At 41.2% G+C, this 19,542-nt stretch overlaps 1 protein-coding gene across 7 annotated transcripts in view; it reads right to left on the bottom strand.

The window, feature by feature from the left end:
• The window catches only part of KCNMA1 (potassium large conductance calcium-activated channel, subfamily M, alpha member 1), a 772,904-nt gene that overhangs the window by 15,884 nt on the left and 737,478 nt on the right, over positions 1 to 19,542 (bottom strand). For all 7 annotated transcript variants that reach the window (XM_010834186.1, XM_010834188.1, XM_010834189.1 and 4 more), the window contains 2 exons: positions 18,545 to 18,675; positions 1,120 to 1,314 (listed from right to left, as the gene is read on the bottom strand). In XM_010834186.1, coding sequence (XP_010832488.1) covers positions 1,120 to 1,314; positions 18,545 to 18,675 — 326 coding nt within the window. The remainder of the gene's footprint in view (positions 1 to 1,119; positions 1,315 to 18,544; positions 18,676 to 19,542) is intronic.

Genomic DNA, 19,542 nt, shown 5'->3' with positions numbered 1-19,542 from the left:
ACTTCAGTCCTGTCTGATTCTTTGTGACTCTGGACTGTAGCCCACCAGGCTCCTCTGTCCATGGGATTCTCTAGGCAAGAGTACTGGAGTGGGTTGCCATGTCCTCCTCCAGAAATATAATAGTCCCCAGAGCTTTTAAAAAACACTGATGGCCAGGACTCTGGGCCTGACCCTGACATTAGTGGTTTTCAGAACACCGTAGCTTATTATGTGTCTCTAGACCCACTGGCCCAACCAATAGCCTCTCATGTGGATCCTTTATGTCTCTAATTCCAGACTGAGTTCTCCTAATTCTGAGGCTGGAACTAGTCACTCTCCCCTAGCCCCATTCCTCGCTGCAGAGGTGACCCATGCCTCCTTTTGGGTGCCACATTCCAGCTTGCTTCAGGCACTCTGGCAGAGCAATTAATGTGCAGTTGGGGTTAAGTAGCCCTGATCCATGAGAAGGCAATGGCACCCCACTCCAGTACTTTTGCCTGGAAAATCCCATGGACGGAGGAGTCTGGTGGGTTGCAGGCCATGGGGTCGATAGAGTCGGACATGACTGAGCAACTTCACTTTCACTTTTCACTTTCATGCATTGGAGAAGGCAATGGCAACCCACTCCAGTGTTCTTGCCTGGAGAATCCCAGGGATGGGGGAGCCTGGTGGGCTGCCGTCTATGGGGTCACACGGAGTCGGACACGACTGAAGTGACAGCAGCAGCAGCAGCCCTGATCCATACTAAGACCTGCAGAATGGGTTCCCTAACTTGTGTGCTTCTGAAACCACCTGAGGCCTCCCATCTTGTGGCAGAAGATACTCTAGGAGAGTCAGTAAGCCCGTGGGCTCTGAAACCAACATTCCTGGCGCAAATTCCCTGAGAGGGCCAGTCCTTGGTTTCTCTGAGCCCTAGTTTCCTTAGAGCATGTGATAAGAGAACCTATGCCAAAGGGTCACCGTGGGGATTCAATGAATGAATCCATAAAGCACAGTGCCTGATACACAGTCAACCACATGCATCACCTCTGATACCTCTCTTCATGTGGAAAGAACCAAAGGCAGGGGGCTAGCCTGACACATTCAGATCCGGTCATTTCCACCTAACAGGCTCAGGTGCCCTCTGCCCCCTGAACTCACCCCCAGGTCCGCAAAGGGCCCGTCCAGCAGCGCTAACTGCGCCACACGGCAGCGGTCCCTGTTGGCCAGCGTCTGGGGGGTGCTGTAGCCCCCTCGGAGTGCATTCTCCTCGGCGATCAAAGCCTCCAGCTCCGGTGTGGCTCCTCCAGTCACCAGGGTCCGTATCAGGGTAAGGATGTTGTCATTGAAGTATGTCTGGGAAGAGATGGGAGCAAAGTCCTTTAAGCACACACCCTAAAGTCACGACAACCGACATTCAAATTACTTTTCTTGATGTCTCCTGTTTAAAGTTCTGGCCTGTCTCTTCAAATAGTTTTATGTGGGAAGTGAAAAGACAGCAGCCTCCAATTATTCCATTCTTTTCTCTCCTACTTGGTTCTGCTATGAGAGCCTGACTTTAAAACCTGAAATTCAGTGGATTTTTATTAAAGGGCTAAAGTAAAAATGGCTGGTGTTTACCATAATTGGTGCTAGTAGGGATGTAAATACGGCTTCCTCTCCTGCTTGCTAAGGGACTCTGGGCGTATGTACTAAAATGCAGCCTGACCCAGGCAGGACGGCCTCTGAGTTTCTGCAACACACATGCCAGGAAGCTGCTTCCCCCACCAATGGTAGAACTTCTCTCTAGAGTGAGATGCCAAGAGCATCATTAAGGCCATGTGTTCAACAATTTATCACATACTTTGATAATAGGCTAAACCAGAAGTTTCTATCAATTAAATATGCCAGATAAATGTATGACAAGGTGGATACCCTGGTATTTTTAAGTAACCTCTGTGGTCTGAGGCGAACATAGCTTATTAAGGAAGTTTCCCTCAATGTGTACATTTGTCTCACATCTGAAACATTCTGCCAGGAACAAAACAATAGGAGTTTTAAAAAATTAATAGGATGTCAAATAAAAGAGCTCAAAAAGGCATTTTTCACACAGCCTAATTTGAGGAAAATCTCAGTTAAGGGTCTGTTTTCCATTTTCCAGTGTAAGAAGAAATCAAACAGGCTAAATAATATCAAGCTAAAGTTTGCCTGTGGCTTTTGAGGATGGATGGATCTTTTGAAGCAGGTTAGGCAAGACAGCTGCATTTTTACTTCAGCAGTTTTTTGGACAGTTCACCTGGCAAAAATCTAGTGGGTAACAAACCAGGTAAAGGATGAGTTCTCTACAGTTTGGCCATCATAATTCTATGTCTCGGGGGAGGTTGTCTAATCTTTCTGGTCTTTGATTTTCTCATCCGTAAAATAAGCACCATCATTAAGATCAAGTTTATATGCAAAGAATTCCAGGAGGACTTCTGAGTTAAAATGGTAGCTGCTAGTGAGGCTAGAATCCCTAGGTTATTGAAGTACTCACAAAAGCACCCAAAGTGATGCAAAATTTCAACAGCAACAGGAAACTAGGAATGTGATTCAACACCAGTCAGGCCCTAAGGAGAAGGTATCATCTGCCAGAGCTTAGATGCCCCCTGGGGGTCAGAGAAGCTGAAGGAGGAACTATTGCTGGTGTGGTTAAGGGGTGAGAGGCAGGCTAGGGGTTCAGCGCTGACCTCGCCGCTTAGTAGCTGCATGACTTTGGAAAGTTATTTCTCACTTTTGTGCCTCAGTGTCATGATCTATAAAATATAATAGAGTGGGTTGCTGCTGCTGCTAAGTCGCTTCAGTCGTGTCTGACTCTGTGTGACCCCACAGACGGAAGCCCACCAGGCTCCCCCGTCCCTGGGATTCTCCAGGCAAGAACACTGAAGTGGGTTGCCATTTCCTTCTCTAATGCATGAAAGTGAAAAGTGAAAATGAAGTCGCTCAATTGTGTCCAACTCCTAGCGACCCCATGGACTGCAGCCTACCAGGCTCCTCCGTCCGTGGGATTTTCCAGGCAAAAGTACTGGAGTGGGTGCCATCGCCTTCTCTGAGAGTGGGTTACAAGGACTATATAACTGATACCTGTGAGGCACTTAGAAAAGTGTTTCGTGCACAGGGAGCACTGAAAAATACTTTTGGGACTGATACCAGAAACTCGGGCCTTTGTCACCTAGTGTTTAGTACATGGAACTCTGCTCAATGTTATATGGCAGCCTGGATGAGAGGGAAGTTTGGGGAAGAACAAATAACCAAAAATATATGGCAGAGTCCCTTTTCTGTTCACCTGAAATCATCACAACATTGCTCTACCCCAACACAAAATAAAAAATTTAAAAAAGAAACTTGGGCCTTTGTTGATGAAAGACAGGTCAATTCATGACCAATTTGCCCTTTCAAAAAGTCTTTTCTGGCTTTTTTTTTTTTTTTGGGGTAGAGGGGTGGGGCTGCAAACTAAGGCCATTCATTTCACCCCTGAATCTGCACTTCTCAGGCTGCCTCCATGCTAAGACTCCATTTAGACTTAGCAAAGAGCCAGCAAGGGTTAATAGGGACTACATGCTGAGTGGTGACCAGAGCCACGTGGGCCACCATAGGTGACCTCTCATGGAAACTGGTTCTGGGCACACATATAAACACACATCCCAAAGTCATCAGAGGTAAATTGTCTTCTCTATATTCAATAGACCATTGTTAGAAGCAGAAGCCCCCTCACCTGACCTCAGCTCTGCGGCGCATTAAATGAGGGAGTGCCCGACACAGAACTTTGACAAAGGCCTTTGTGCTATAATTATCCTTCTAGATCAACACCCAGGGAGGAGTTAGCCAGCAGGAAGTGTGGACGGCAGAACACTAATGACCTCGTGGTGAAAAACAGACCTCTGTCTTGCTCAAATGTACAGACAGTAATAGCTAATATAAATATTTTTTAATATTTACTGGAAGAACTGGAAGAAGTAAAAGAAAAATTTAGGAAGCATATGTTTTAGAATAAAAATCAATTAAAAAAATAATGAGTATCTCTAACAAACAAAAAATCAGATGATAAGAAAGCTGACTTCATACAACTTACTCAATTCTTTTAAAATGTAAGATATTGAAATTAAAAAGAATATATTTGGGAGAATGGCATTGAAACATGTATAATATCATATAAGAAACAAATCGCCAGTCCAGGTTCGATGCAGGATACAGGATGCTTGGGGCTGGTGCACTGGGATGACCCAGAGGGATGGTATCGGGAGGGAAGTGGGAGGGGGGTTCAGGATTGGGAACACGTGTATACCCGTGGCAGATTCATGTTGATGTATGGCAAAACCAATACAATATTGTAAAGTAATTAGCCTCCAATTAAAATTAAAAAAATAAATAAATAAAAAATAAAAATAATATAATTTAAAAATGCCTGAAAAGGATCCAATGCTTTTTCATGATAAACACACTCAAAAAACTAGAAATGGAAGGGAATTTCCTCAATCTGAAAAAGGACATATATTAAAACATCAGACTTATAGGTGAAAGATTGGAAGCTTTCCTTTTACATTAGGAACAAGACAAAGAAGCCAGCTCTCACCACTTCTATTAAGCACAGCACTGGAGGTCTTAGCCAGGGCTAGAAGGAAATAAAGGTATCTATATAAAAACTGAAGAAGAAAAATTATCTGTATTCACAGAGGACATGATCTTGTATATAGAAAATCCTAAAGAATCCACTAAAATGGTATTCTCGGTAATAAATGAATTCACTAAGATTGCAGAATACAAAGCCAATCATTTGTGAATCCATGCACGTCCAATGAAAAACATAAGAATGAAATTAAGAAAACAATTCTTATTACAATAGCATCACAAAGAATAAAATACTGAGGAATAAATTTAACCAAGGAGATATAAGATTAGTACACTGGAAACTACAAAATATTGTTGAAATAAAGAAAATATAAATAAATGGAAGGACATCTTAACTTGATAGATTGTAAGACTTACTATTCTTAAGATAGCAATATTCCCCCAAACAATCTATAGATTTATTCCAATTGCTATCAAAATCTCAAAGACCGTTTTTATAGAAGTGAAGAAGCTCACTTTAAAATTCCTGTGAAATTGCAAGGAGCCCTAAATAACCAAACCATCTTGAAAAGGAAAAACAAAACTGGAGGACTCACACTTCCTGATTTTGGAGCACACCACAAAGCTACTATAATCAAGAGAGTATGGTATTGCCCTAAGGATAGACTTATGGACCACTGGAATCAAATTGAGAATCCAGAGATAAACTCATACGCTTTGCCTCAGTTGATTTTTCAACAAAGCTTCCAAGATCATTCTACAGAGGAAGAATATAGACTCCTAATCAAATATTGCTACCACAGCTGGGTATCCACATTCAGAAGAATAAATTTGGATCCCTACCTCACACCCTATGCAAAAGTTAATTCAAAATGGATTAAAGACCTGAATATAAAAGATAAAACAATGAAACACTTAGAAGAAAACACAGAAGTAAAGCACTATGCTTTTGATTTGAAAACTGATTCTTAAATATGACACCCAAAGCATAGGCAACAAAAGAAAAAAATAGGTAAATTAAACTTCATCACAGTGAGAACTGTCTGTGCACAAATCACACTATCCAGAAAGTGAAAAGAAATCCTACAGAGTGAGAGAAAATATTTGCAAACCATATATCCCATAAGGACCTAGTATCCAAATATATATTTAAAAATATTACAATTCAACAACATAAAGAAAAGTAACCCAAATTTTAAAATGGACAAAAATGAGCAAACTTTATTGAAAAATACCGGTGAAATATATTAAAACATGGAATTCTTGAAGGATATATTATTATCAAACAATGTAAATGTCAAAAGTAATTCTTGAAAGAAAGAATATGACAAAATTATCTATCAGTAATATTAAATCATTTTTAAAAGTCAGAAAAATGAGGTAGGAGAAAGGAGGATGGAAGTAAAGACACATGTAAATTCCCTGATCATATAGAGGAAGAAATCAAGAGCTACTAAATTTTCTAGATAATAATATAAATAAAATGTAGCTTCAAGTACATTTACAGAGTATATGGTATCCACTAACTAGAGTTAAAAACAGAAGGTATAATTTACACATCATTAGAGAAAATAAGCACACAAAAATAGACTAATGCCCAAGGATAGATAATAAAGGACACAATTATCAGAGCATAAAGTATAATGCAAATTTTAGCATTATAGATTATATAACTAAACATAAATGAGCTAAATGATTTGATAAAACGGCAAAGTTCTCAAACTTGTTCAAAAACTAAAATCAAAATCAAACTCTGGTATCTTCAGAGACAGGAAAACACACACACACACACACACAGAGCAAAGGAAAGTATATTTAAAGGAAAAATTTTTTAATTTTTATTATCAAATTAACTACATGTTCATGTAGTTAAAATTTACAAAAAATATATAACATTTATGGAGAAAATATTAGAACCAAAATATAGACAACAAAACTAATTAACCATTATAGTGAAATAAATATGATTGAGAGTCATATGTAAAAGGGATATGTGAAATATCATTGTGTTTCTTGTTTTCACAGCTCAAACAGACCAGAAGTATAAGGAAATGAAGGATATAATATGGGCATTAAGTACATTTGTGCTAAACTTTACAACATTTTTAGTTAGCTTCCAAGTAATGCTAACAAATCATGATCAATGGCCCAAAGTATAAAATCTCAATATACATACTAAAATATAAGATGTATGGCCTATATTTTAAAAATAAACATAATAGTAGAAAGAAAAGTAAATAACCCAATACTTCAAAGTTTTTTAAAAGTATCCTAAATAATTACAGGTCAAGATGGAAATAAAACTCAAGAATATAGAGTATTAAAAAATTAAAGACTATTTGAAAATAACACACAAAAATGTCATGGATTGAGGCCAAAGCTACAGAGACAAATTCAGAACCTTAACTGCTTTTATCATTGAATAGAAAAGAATGTCAACTAATAATTCTAAGCATTTAAAATAATTGTTTTTGGTTGTTCTTTTTTATCTGAGAAAAATAGAAGGTTGAAATAATAAAGCATCAATTAATGAAGTAGCAAGAGGATATTTAGTGAATTGATACATTTTTAAACTTGATAAAATTATGCTAAATTTCCTCTGGAAACAGTTTATGCAACTGTCTTTCAAAGTTTTGAGAACCATACTCTAGTAGTTATATGACCTTAATACAGGAGTTAGCAAATCAAGGCCATGGGAAAAATGTAGACTGCCAGCTGTTTTTGTTTTTTTAATAAAGTTTTATTGAGACGCACACATGCCCACTTGTTTACTAACAGTTTTTGTGCTATAATGGCAGAATTGAATATTGTCAACAGAGTCTATATGGCTCTCAAAAGCCTAAAATGCTCACCATCTGGCCCTTTATAAAAAATGCTGTTCCATTTCTTAATACAATAAGGAAAGCACGACACACCATGGAGAAGGGACGTTTACTCAACAAATGATTTAAGGGAAATTGCTATCTGGAAAATTTTTTTCAACAATATGGAAGTGATTAAATAATAATGATATACTTATGTGACTTACATTGTACAGATATTAATATTATGCTTTCAGAGAGTATTTAATGGCATGGTAACAATTACATGACATAGTATTAAAATATATTAAAAAAAAGCAGGATCCAAAAATCACTAAGATCTCATGTTAAACTCATGTTAAAAGTGCAGACCTCCAAAGATATATAGTCATATAAAAATATTTAATATTATGTAAATATTAAATATTTAGTACCCCAAAATTTTACATGGAAATTAATTCCTGGTAACAAACAGAATTCTGATCCATTTTCATTTTTTCCTATAATTCATTTTATATATTTCCTACTATGAAAATACATTTACTTAAATTTCTAAGAGAGGAAGCAAATGGAATTTATACAACTCATTGGAAAAAAAAAATCCCAAAATTTGATTAAAAAATGGATAAAGGAATGGAATAGACATTCTTCCAAAGAAGATATTCAAATAGCCAACAGGTACTTTATAAAAGATGTTCAACATCACTAGTCATAAGGAAAATGCAAATCAAAACTGTGGTAAGACATCATCTCATACCTGTTAGAATGACTACTGTCAAAAATATGAGAAATAAGTGTTGGTGAGGTTGTGAAGAAAAGGAAACCTTTGTAAAGTGCCAGTGGGAATATAAGCTGATACCGCCACTATGGAGAACAGTATGCTGGTTCCTTGAGAAATTACAAATATAGCTACCATACGACCAAGCAATTCCACTTCTGGATATATATCCACAGGAGAAGAAATAACTATCTCAAAGAGATATCTTTTTCATCCCTATGTTCACTGTGGCATTGTTTACAATAGCTAAGACATGGAAACAGTCTAAGTGCTCACTGAGAGATGAACTGATAAAATGTGGCAGATACATACACAATGGAATATTTAGCTGTAAACAGAGGAAATCTTGCCCTATGCAACAACATGGATGAATTCTGAGAGCATGAAGCTAAGTGAAGTAAGTCAGAGAAATATAATTTATACTCTTACTTATATATGAAATCTAAAAAAAACCGATCCTATAGAAAGTGAGAACAGACTGGTTGTTGCCAGGGGCAGGAGGTGGGGGCTGGGAGAAATGGGTGAAAGTGGTCATAGGATATAATTAATAAATTCTGGAGATATGGCACACTATAACACAGTGTATAAAGTTAACAATACTGTACTATGTATTTGAAAACTGCTTAAGAGAGTAGATTTTTACAGTTCTCAGCAACAGCAAGAAAAAATTGTAACTGGGAGGTGATGGATGTATTAACTAACTTTACTGTTGTAATCATTTCACAATATATACATATATCATTGTACACCTTAAACTTATGTTATAATGTTATAACTCAATGATATAAATCAATGATATCTCAACAAAGTTGTGGTGCGGGGGAGATAAATGTTATAAAATAGTTAAAGGCAGAAAATATAACCACAAACAACCTGGTGAAAATATAGCTGAATATTTAACCTATCTCAGGGAAATTCCATGGACAGAGGAGCCTGCTGGGCTACAGTCCATGGGGTCACAAAGAGTCGGACACGACTGAGTGACTAACACACTAACAGGATACTTGATGACTTCTTTTGTTCAGCAAGCAGAATTTAGGCATAAAATCTATAGAAAAATTCACAAAAGACCATATGCATTTACATGGTTATAGAGAAGGCAATGGCACCCCACTCCAGTACTCTTGCCTGGAAAGTCCCATGGATGGAGGAAGGCTGCAGTCCATGGGGTAGCTGAGGGTCGGACACGACTGAGCGACTTCACTTTCACTTTTCACTTTCATGCATCGGAGAAGGAAATGGCAACCCACTCCAGTGTTCTTGCCTGGAGAATCCCAGGGATGGGGGAGCCTGGTGGGCTGCCGTCTACGGGGTCGCACAGCGTCGGACAGGACTGAAGTGACTTAGCAGCAGTAGCAGCAGACACAAGTTAAAATTATAGATACTTCAGAACTACCACCAATACAATTGAAGGACCCCCTAAGGAAGATGATAATCACTGCTCACCAAAGTGCAAGAGATGGCATGCACACACCACTGATGGTGGTGCAATGGTACAATTGTTTCTGGGGGATAATCTGGCAATAGATACCAAGAGTTTTAAATACGTTCATATTTGTTTAAAACCCAGTAAGTTTACCTCAAAGTAATAAGTTTCTTCTTGCTCAAAGATTTATGTACAATAATACTTACCACAGGGTTAGTTATTTTTATAATAAAAATGATTAAAAACTGAAATGTCCCACAATAGATAATGTTTAACAAGATTCTGGGACATCCATATGTTTGAGTCTCAGGAAGTCCTACATGGAGACCATTACAATGATTCCAAGGAAAATGACATGATTAGATACTCTGATAAAAATACTAACTCTGAAAAGCAAAAAAAAAAAAAAACAACCCAGATATAAAACTGGATGATTCCATATTTATCTAACCATCTGGAAGAAAATATACCAAAATACTAGCCAGGCTCATCTTTGTGTGTTGGGAATATGATTTATTTAAATTTTCTTCTTTATATATATCTGCACTTTCCAAAGTTTCCCATGGAACATGAATTCATTTTCTAAGGAAAACAGTCGATGGTTCTTAAACAAAGAACACTCTAAGTTCTGCTTTGCAACAATAAGTCAGGGAGGTCAACATGAAAGGTTATTGTTTTGTCAAATCTTTACGATTTGACCTTAAAGTGTTTCCCTTTCTGTGCTAAAATCAGTTACGCTGAAACAGCTTAATCTTTTTGATCAATCAGTCACTGACATTTATTGAGCACCTACTAATCCCTGGCTCTTGGTTTGGACTGAAATTGTATGCTATTCCAAAAGTGTGTCACTTTCAAAATTGCCCATCAAGGGGTATAATTTCAGGGTGGGTCAGAGGGTTTCAGAGGTCCCTGCACAATTCTAGAACCACTCACAACATTGAACACAATTCTCTGGCCCCTGAGCTGGCACTGTATCCCAGATCTCTCTCCTTGATTTTTTCATACAGGCATCAAGGAGCAGAGCTATAGGTAACAGTTTCTGCTGTGACGGAGTATAATGACGCCTGTCAGAGAGCTCTGTTGCTCCCATTTTGGTGCCTCAGTATTCAGCTGCAGAGAAGTCCTCTGACATCACATACAGGTGTGCTCTGAGCACGTTTCAACGTCTCTTTGTGATCTGAGTAACTTGGTGGAAAGACAATGCTTCCCCTGATAAAGGATGTCCAGTTATTTTAGGGGGCAAATTTCTTTATGGGGCTGGGGTACCAGTCACAGAACATAGACAGGTCTGCAATTAAGCATTCTATCCAGTGCTTTCTGCTTAGGAAGTGACAGTTTAAGCATCACGAGGGCAAACCAGGTGCTAGGACTTCAAATGCCAGTTATCAAAGACTATTACTATGGAGGATGTGGCAGCTAGAACAAACCTCTCCACAGCTCATCTGACCCAGAAGGCACCATTCTTTCCCTGGGTAACAGAGACACCAGATGGAAGAAACAGAATTCTGTAACACACAGGTGTGTTCCTTTGCCTCCTAAGCTTTTGTACTCCTAGTCTTTCCTGTGCTCTGCATGGGCCTGTTCACTATATTTGTGCTAGAAGCCTTGTGAGAAAGTCTGGCACAGAATCTCCAAACCGGGCCAGGACTAGTCTCCAGGAATGCATTCAGGTCTGACTCTTTGCGACCCCATGGACCATACAATGTCCACGGAATTCTCCAGGCTGGAATACTGGAGTGGGTAGCCTTTCCCTTCTCCAGCAGATCTTCCCAACCCAGGAATCGAACCTGGGTCTCCTGCATTGCAGGCAATTCCTTACTAACTGAGCCATCAGGGAAGCCCTCATTTTCAGCAGAAGACTTTGCAATGGCTGTTCCTGTGTCACATGTTTTTGGGGGCGCTAAAGAGAACAGAATTCTCCAGGGTTCTGCTCAGTGCCTGGGATCCAGACACGGGTGTAATCTGAATAATATGGGAGTCCCTCTTCCCAGTGCCAAAGTCCGGATTCCACGTCTGGTCTGGGCAGACTTTCACCTAAGTATGGCAACATGGCACCCCTAGATCTGTGTACAGACTTCAGAATTTAGTTGCTATTATTTAAAATCTCTTGCAATGGCTATGACAATAGGAAAGTTGCCTAACTTTTCTGGGTTTTGGATTCCTTATCCATATAAAAGGGATTAGAAACAAATAAACCCAGATTATTGGATAGTGTTAACTGAGATACTTTGTGTAATTTTAATGAACAACAAATGCTCAGTGTGCTCAGTCATGTCTGACTCTTTGCAACCCCCTGGACCGCAGCCCGCCAGGCTGCTCTGTCCATGGGATTTTCCAGGCAAGAATACTGGAGTGGGTGCCATGTCCTCCTCCAGGGCATCTTCTTGACCCAGGGATCAAACCCAAGTCTCCTTTGTGTCTTCTGCATCTGCAGGCGGATTCTTTACCACTGCGCCACCAGGGAAGCCCATCAAATACTCAATAAAGGGTAGCTTATAAAAAGAACAACCAGCTGACAATGCAACCAGTTTAGAACACTGCTTTCTCTCTGCATTCTCAGCTCCAGTATCAGCTGGCCCAGATCACATGAGTGGCCCCTTAGCTTCTGAACTTTGGGGAGTAAACCCAGAAGTGCTAGGGAAAGGACCAGTGAGTTACAACAGGGAAATCTGAGCCCACAGCGCCATCTAGCCCGTTCCATGAAGGTCCCTCTGCGCTCGTGTCTCCAACACGCTGCAGCATCCTTCTCTTTTTTATTTTTTCAAAGTATAATTACCAGAGCTTATGTTTCACAGTTAATGCTGTCAAGCCTTTTAAACTAATTGGTCTTTTATAGAAAATTTAACTGAAAATTAACACATCTTTTAATAACATTGCCTTAACTTTAATGGCACTTTGCCTTTCGTTTATAATTGCTCTAAAATTGTCATTTTCCATGTCATAGCTGCCATTTTTTATATTTGCTAGTTTTCATGGTGTAGATTTTTATTTTTAGTATTTTTCTTTCACGAGGGATGAGAACTATTTGATGTTTTTTTTTTTTTTTTTCCCCCTACCCCAGCCCTGCCTGGCCTGATTATGACAGTGGCAGTGTGTTCTGAGTCCATCCATCATGCCCACAGTGGTGCTGGCTCACCTGCCACAGGGTGGATCACGGGCTGCCTGTCTCCTTGCGAACAGTCTACATGGTGACTCTGGAATGGAGTTCGAGGAGGAGAGTCACAGAGGAGGAATCTGTTTATGTAACTGACATCACAGGGCACTGGGCTGCCTGAGAACTCAGGCTTTTCCATAACGCACCTCAAGGGTTCAGCCCTTCACGCAAGTACAGTTAGCAAAGTAAATCGTGTGGTTCCCTCTTCCAGAAGGTCCTACTCTCCCATCTTAGCCACATAAGTTCAGTTATTTCTGGCAAGCAGAGAGGTCAGCTCTCTGTCTCACAAAGCTAAAGATCCTCACCCTCAGCTGTACTCCTCTGGTTTTTCAGTGTAGTTCTCCACACCCATTCAAACTATTTTGTGTTCTTCAAACTAGTTATCCCTATCTGCTAGAGTCCAGGTGCCCACTGACACAGCTACTGGCCTGAGGCAGTGACCACCCCCTAAAATGACAGTTCAAACCCCAAGAGGGCACGGGACCGCATCTTTCTTCTTCCAGCAAATACTGGATCCTCAGCATGAACAATAGTGCCTAGGCTCTAGTAAGTGCCCCAAAATGTATTGATTAATAACACTAAATGCATATGGAGCTTGCCATGTGCCAAGCACTGCACTAAAATCTTTGACTGTGTGGATCGCAACAAACTGTGGAAAATTCTTCAAGAGGAGGGAATACCAGACCACCTTACTTGTCTCCTGAGAAGCCTGTGTGCAAGTCAAGAAGCAACAGTTAGAACCAGACATGGAACAATGGACTGGTTCCAAATTGGGAAAGGAGTACATCAGGGCTATATATTGTCACCCTGCTTGTTTAACTTATATGCAGAGTACATCATGCAAAATACTGGGCTGGATGAAGCACAAGCTGGAATCAAGATTGCCAGGAGAAATTTCAATAACTTCAGATATGCACATGATACCACCCTTATGGCAGAAAGTGAAGAGGAACTGAAGAGGCTCTTGATGAAGGTGAAAGAGGAGATTGAAAAAGTTGGCTTAAAACTCAACATTCAAAAAACTAAGATCATGGCATCTGGTCCCATCACTTCATGGCCAATAGATGGGGGAACAATGGAATCAGTAGCTGACTTTATTTTGAGGGACTCCAAAATCACTGCAGATGGTGATTGCAGCCATGAAATTAAAAGACACTTGCTCCTTGGAAGAAAAGCTATGACAAACCTAGACAGCTTATTAAAAAGCAGAGACATTACTTTGCCAACAAAAGTCTGTCTAGTCAAAGATACGGTTTTTCCAGTAGGCATGTATGGATCTGAGAGTTGGACCATAAAGAAGGTTGAGCACTGAAGAACTGATGCTTTTGAACTGTGGTGTTGAAGAAGACTCTTGAGAGTCCCTTGGATACCAAGGAGATCAAACCAGTCAATCCTAAAGGAAATTAATCCTGAATACTCATTGGAAGGACTGATGGTGAAACTGAAGCTCCAGTACTTTGGCTACCTGATGTGAAGAGCTGACTCATTTGAAAAGACTCTGATGTTGGGAAAGATGGAAGGCAAAAGGAAAAGGGGGCAACAGAGGATGAGATAGTTGAATGGCATCACCAACTCAATGGACATGAGTTTGAGCAAGCTCCAGGAGATGGTGAAGGACAGGGAAGCCTGGCATGCTGCAGTCCATGGGGTCACAAAGAGTCAGACATGACTGAGCGACTGAACAACAATGAACAAATCACTTTACAACCTTAGCTCATTCAATCATCTCAACAGTCCTATGAGGTGAGTGAGTGAGTGAAAGTCGCTCAGTTGTGTCTGAATGCGACCCCATGGACCATACTCCATGGAATTCTTCAGGCCAGAATACTGGAGTGGGTAGTCTTTCTCTTCTCCAGGGGATCTTCTCAACCCAGGGATCGAACCCAGGTCTCCCACATTGCAGGCAGATTTTTTTTTTACCAGCTGAGCCACAAGGGAAGCCCTCCTATGAGGTAGGTACTATTAGCAGTCCCATTTTAAAGATGAGAAAAATAAGGCACAAAGAGGTTAAGGCTATGCAAACAGTAAGTGGCAGTGCTGGGATCCACATGCAAGCAGTCTGACTCCTGAGGCCCTGACTAATTTTTTTGTTTCTAGGGTAGGTAACTCAAATTGAGGTGAGACTAGGGGAAAGTGGGGGCGGTGTGAAAAAGAAATCTAAATACCCATGTGCCAGTTTCACGGAGAGGCTTTATCTTTCACATAAGTATGAGCAACAAACTGGATGATTCTGAGAAACACATTTCTTGTGATCTTCTTCTCAGAGGCGTATATCCATAAGCATACTTCTTGCTTCTCATCATGTGTTTCTGCTGTGGGTTCACAGGACAAAGCCAAGAGGATGTGTTGGTAACATCGCTATCTGTTCTGGGAATGCATGTGATGAATCAGAACATTGTTCTTTTTCACAAATGAAGCAGTAAGCAGCAGGAGTTGAGTTATGAAGGACAATATTCAGGGAATGTTTAGACACATTATTAAATGGCAATTTGGGGAGCAGTGCTAGAAAAAGGAGATCATAGACATCTAAAGAGATGTGTGTGCGGATATTGTGATGCTGCTCATGAGCAAGTGCCTGAGATGGAAGCTTACCTCTGACTCCTGCTGTTTGGATTCTCACTTTCTCAATTTACATTCCAGTTACTGCCTTGGTACTAGATAATCTCCTGTTTTTTCATAAATTACAATTGTGGTAGAAGGCTAAGAAATCAAAAGTAATCTGTTATCAGAAGGTCTAGATCCAATTGGGTCTGTTGAACCAGATCGAATTTGAGACCTCACTGTGGAACTTGCTTATCCCAGACAATGAAAACAAAGCCTGGAATAAGTGGACAGGCATTCTGTTTTATGATTTGAGAAGTCACAACAGTAGATCAGTTAAATAGGTGTTGCCTCAACACTTAAACCAGGTTGACTCACATTACTGCCTAAAATAATATTGTCCAAAATAATAATAATGAAGGGCTTTGTACAGTTCTGGACGTTCAATAAATAATGCTGCTGCTGATCATTACAATGGCGTTACTAGATTCCCGACACCCCTTCTTCCCAGGCTGGAATTCAGAAGTGCTACTTTGCTAGCAGGCTGTTGTATTCATACACACCTTAGCCATGCTCTGCCAAACATTTCAGTTTGCATTTCAAAGGAGTTTAGAGACAGATTTTTTTTTTTTAATTTCACACTTTGATTTCTCAGCTGAGTTTCCAAGAACTGACTCACTAGTGCTGCCGTAGAGAGAGTAATGCAGCTCAAATCTAGGCGCACCCCCACTCCTACCCCATGGCCACCATGTGTCCCCTTGACTGTGTGGAGGTGAAGTTCTTGAGTCCTTTCATTCCTTGCAACCAGGGCTGGTTTGCTGAGTGTGTGGCCTGCATTGTCACCCAAAGTGCATGCTCAGAAGAGCCCCTCATTTGGTTCAGCGCTCTGCTGTCATCATTTTGAAATTCTTAGTAACTTATGGTGGAGAAGGAAATGGCAACCCACTCCAGTGTTCTTGCCTGGAGAATCCCAGGGACGCAGGAGCCTGGGGCCTGCCGTCTATGGGGTCGCACAGAGTCGAACATGACTGAAGTGACTTAGCAGCAGCAGCAGCAGTAACTTATGGAAAAGTAGACTTTCAAATTATGTAGCCAGTCTCACCTGGAATATCCTGCATAGACATGATCTATAGGAACAATTTTGTAAATTCGGATTTTTTAAAAAATTTGGATCAAGTATTTTATAGTTCTGAATAAAATCTATTATAAACAGTTTCATTGTCTTCTTGTGAAAACAGTCTTCTGAAATCTGTCTGATTAGGATCAGAAGTAAAATGAAACTTCTGAGGAGTTACCAAAATCTGTTTGGTAACTGGATTTGGAGACTGCATGGCCTACTACAGAGAATCCGGCACCGTAATGAGCATATCCTGCTGCTTCCATCAGGCCCTCTGGCCAGCCTGGGGAGTTGGCCCAAATGGGGCCCAACATCACTGGCAGGTAGAAAGATGAGGCTCAGTATCCTCACACCATCAGAAAGGTCATGAGCCCTGGGAAACCAAGACGGCCCTCTCTAGGGATCTCTTGCTCGCTCTCCTCCTTGGCTTGGCAAGTGGTGAGATGGCATGAAGCCCAGTCGACCTTAATTCAGATGAATGTTGTTTCATGTTTATTTTTAAATGCATAATTCTGATTTTTCACTAAGATATGCTCGTAGTTGGACCACATTCAGGAATATAGAATAACTTAAATTAGTCTTAAAAAGCTTTATAACTTTTCTTTCCTCAAATAGAGGTCCTTCTGGGATTAGCTTTAATGAATAGATGAGAATAATGCATAATTAGCACATCAGTTGTTTAACACATGCAGGAGAATAGCCTTCTTAGGCACTTAAAGAAATGTATGTATATAAAAACTCTCTGGGCTATGTTTACGGTTTTAATGAGTTCAATAAAACTCTTTTTTGTGTATGTGGGTGGATTCTCCAAAGGTCAGTTATTATCTAGCCTATGTCTATATTTTTACAAATGGTAAAGTTGAAAATTCCAAAAAGAAGATTTTTCTATATAATAAACAAAGCCACTCAGTGGGAACACTTTATAATCCCCATTCTAGTCTGCTTTGCTTTTTGTAGTTCAAGACTGCTTCTTTAAGATGGTACCTAATTTTTTTTTTTTTTTTTTAGATATGCTGGGTCTTAATTGTGATATGCGGGATCTTTAGTTGCTGCATGAGAACTCTGAGCTGTGACATGAGGGAGCTAGTCCCCTGACCAGGAATCGAACCTAGGCCCCCCCAGCATTGGGAGGCCAGAGTCGAAGCCACTGGACCACGAGGGAAGTCTCAAGATGGGGCCTTTTTGTCATTTGATTCTGGTCTCACAAGTGAAAACACAAATGCCTTGATCGTTTGATGCATATCAAGTTACAAAAGCAACTGGAGATGCTCTGGATCCCTGGGCCAGCCCACCATCCTCTCTCTGCCACCGGTCCACTCCTACACTGTGCCAGAGTCCCGGCCAGGCCTGGCCTCACACCACTCCTCTGCCAGGACCCCATCTCCATGACTGACAGTGACCTAGGAGTCCCCCTTGGCATTCTGACACTCTGTGCTCTTCTGCCTTTTGCTCATATTCAGTCTGTTTCCAAGTCCTACAGCTTTTGCTGGCAAACACCACTCAGACGCATCCACCTCCCTCCAGCTCTGCGGGCTCTATCCTACTCCACAGGGCAGGACAGCCCCTTACTTAGACTTCCTGTGGCCATCTTGCCTCCTAAGCCACCCTCCACACACCTGCCTGGGCAATCCCACAAAACATAAACCTGATCACATCACTTGCCACCTTAAAACCCTTCAGCGCCTCTTCACTGCTGTCAAGAAAAAGACCAAAAACATGAAGATGGGTTTTGAGGTCCTATGGGTCCAGCTCTGCCTTTCCTCCACTTTCGCTCCCTCAGGTCCTGATACCCAGGCCTTCCCTATCTCCTTTGAGCCTGGCAGGTACCCTTCTCCCTAGCAGGTCTTTCCCTTTGCTGTCCTTCTTTGGGGGGTACTCTTTCCCACAAAAGCTCCCTTCTCCATTGTTCAGATCTTGACATAAAATAGATACTGTTTCTTTGGAGAATTCTTTCTCTAGTTTTGAGACTGGGTCAAGTGCTCACCTATATTTACTCACAAGCTCCCTTGTACTTTCAAGAATTTATAATCAGGTGTTTATCTGTGTACTAGTTAGATCAACAACAGCACCTCCTACCAGATGGCGCGTTTGCATGGCTCTGCTCTCCAGTGTAGCCCAAGCTCCAGCCCATGCCCCTTATGCACTGGAGGCACGCCATCCCCACATCCCTGTGTCCCCCACTTACTGCGCTCATGAGTGAATCCAGGACACTGACGGCGAATGCTGTCCCACATGCAAACGGCTGCGTGAGGTACAGTTCTGTGTCGGGGTCATCGTCATCGTCTTGGTCCAAAAACTGAACATTAGTATCGTTCACTAGGAAAAGTATGAAGTAGGAGTTAGCTCGAAAAACTACATGGGGGCAGTAAAGTCAGAGGTTTAGAAACACTGAGGTCACTGGAAAGGAAAGAAAAGCATGGGAGAAGCTGTCGATGGAGCTCGGGGTAGGGGTCGGTGGGACTCAATGGACTGCTCTGAGGTGCTTGTTCAAGGTTCCCAGACCTGGAGAGCAGAGACATCAAGTGGATATGCTCCATGGCAAGCTGGTGGAGCTAGGGTACACTGGTGTTGGTCAGTTCTTTGGTATGGCTTTAGGATCATGATGAAAAACACTCTGAAGTGTTTTTTGGTAGCCAAGTCCTTTGAGAGATGGACATCTTTCAAGGATGAGGAGCCATGAGTAGCCATGCTGGGATGGGAAGGTTAGCCACAAGGAAAAGAAAGCCATTTAGATTAGGAGCATAGCAAAGACAACTAGCAAGGGATCCACCCTCAGGCACCACCATGCCTCAGGCATGGATCTGGGTAGTGTCCAGCCCTGAAGCCAGGCCCACATCCAGCAGATCCCGTTCAGTATAAAGGCGACTCCAGGTGGGATGTACCCCTGGCTGTCTCGGGCTGTGGCTGACAAAGACTTGCTCTGCATCCCAAGATGCAGAGGGACGCCCACGTTCTCCCTTTCCCCTTCTAAACAGCTCAATCTTTTATGTGCTTCAGCTCAAGCAGACACAGCATTTGATGCTGTATTTCATTTCCATCTGAGGATTCCTCAAGGCCTCCTCTGGCATGCACGTGCAGACTGATTGGTTGTGTCACCGAGATGTCTTTAACTTATTAAAAATTAAATGACAAATTAATTTCCATTCCCATCTTGGCTTCAGAAATTATCAGTTTTGCAGAGCA

The sequence above is a fragment of the Bison bison genome, unplaced genomic scaffold (assembly GCF_000754665.1).
Source record: "Bison bison bison isolate TAMUID 2011002044 unplaced genomic scaffold, Bison_UMD1.0 scf7180017864029, whole genome shotgun sequence".
Taxonomy (NCBI): Eukaryota; Metazoa; Chordata; class Mammalia; order Artiodactyla; family Bovidae; genus Bison; species Bison bison.
Note: the sequence above shows the minus strand (reverse complement) of the source record. Positions and strands in the feature narration are given on the sequence as shown.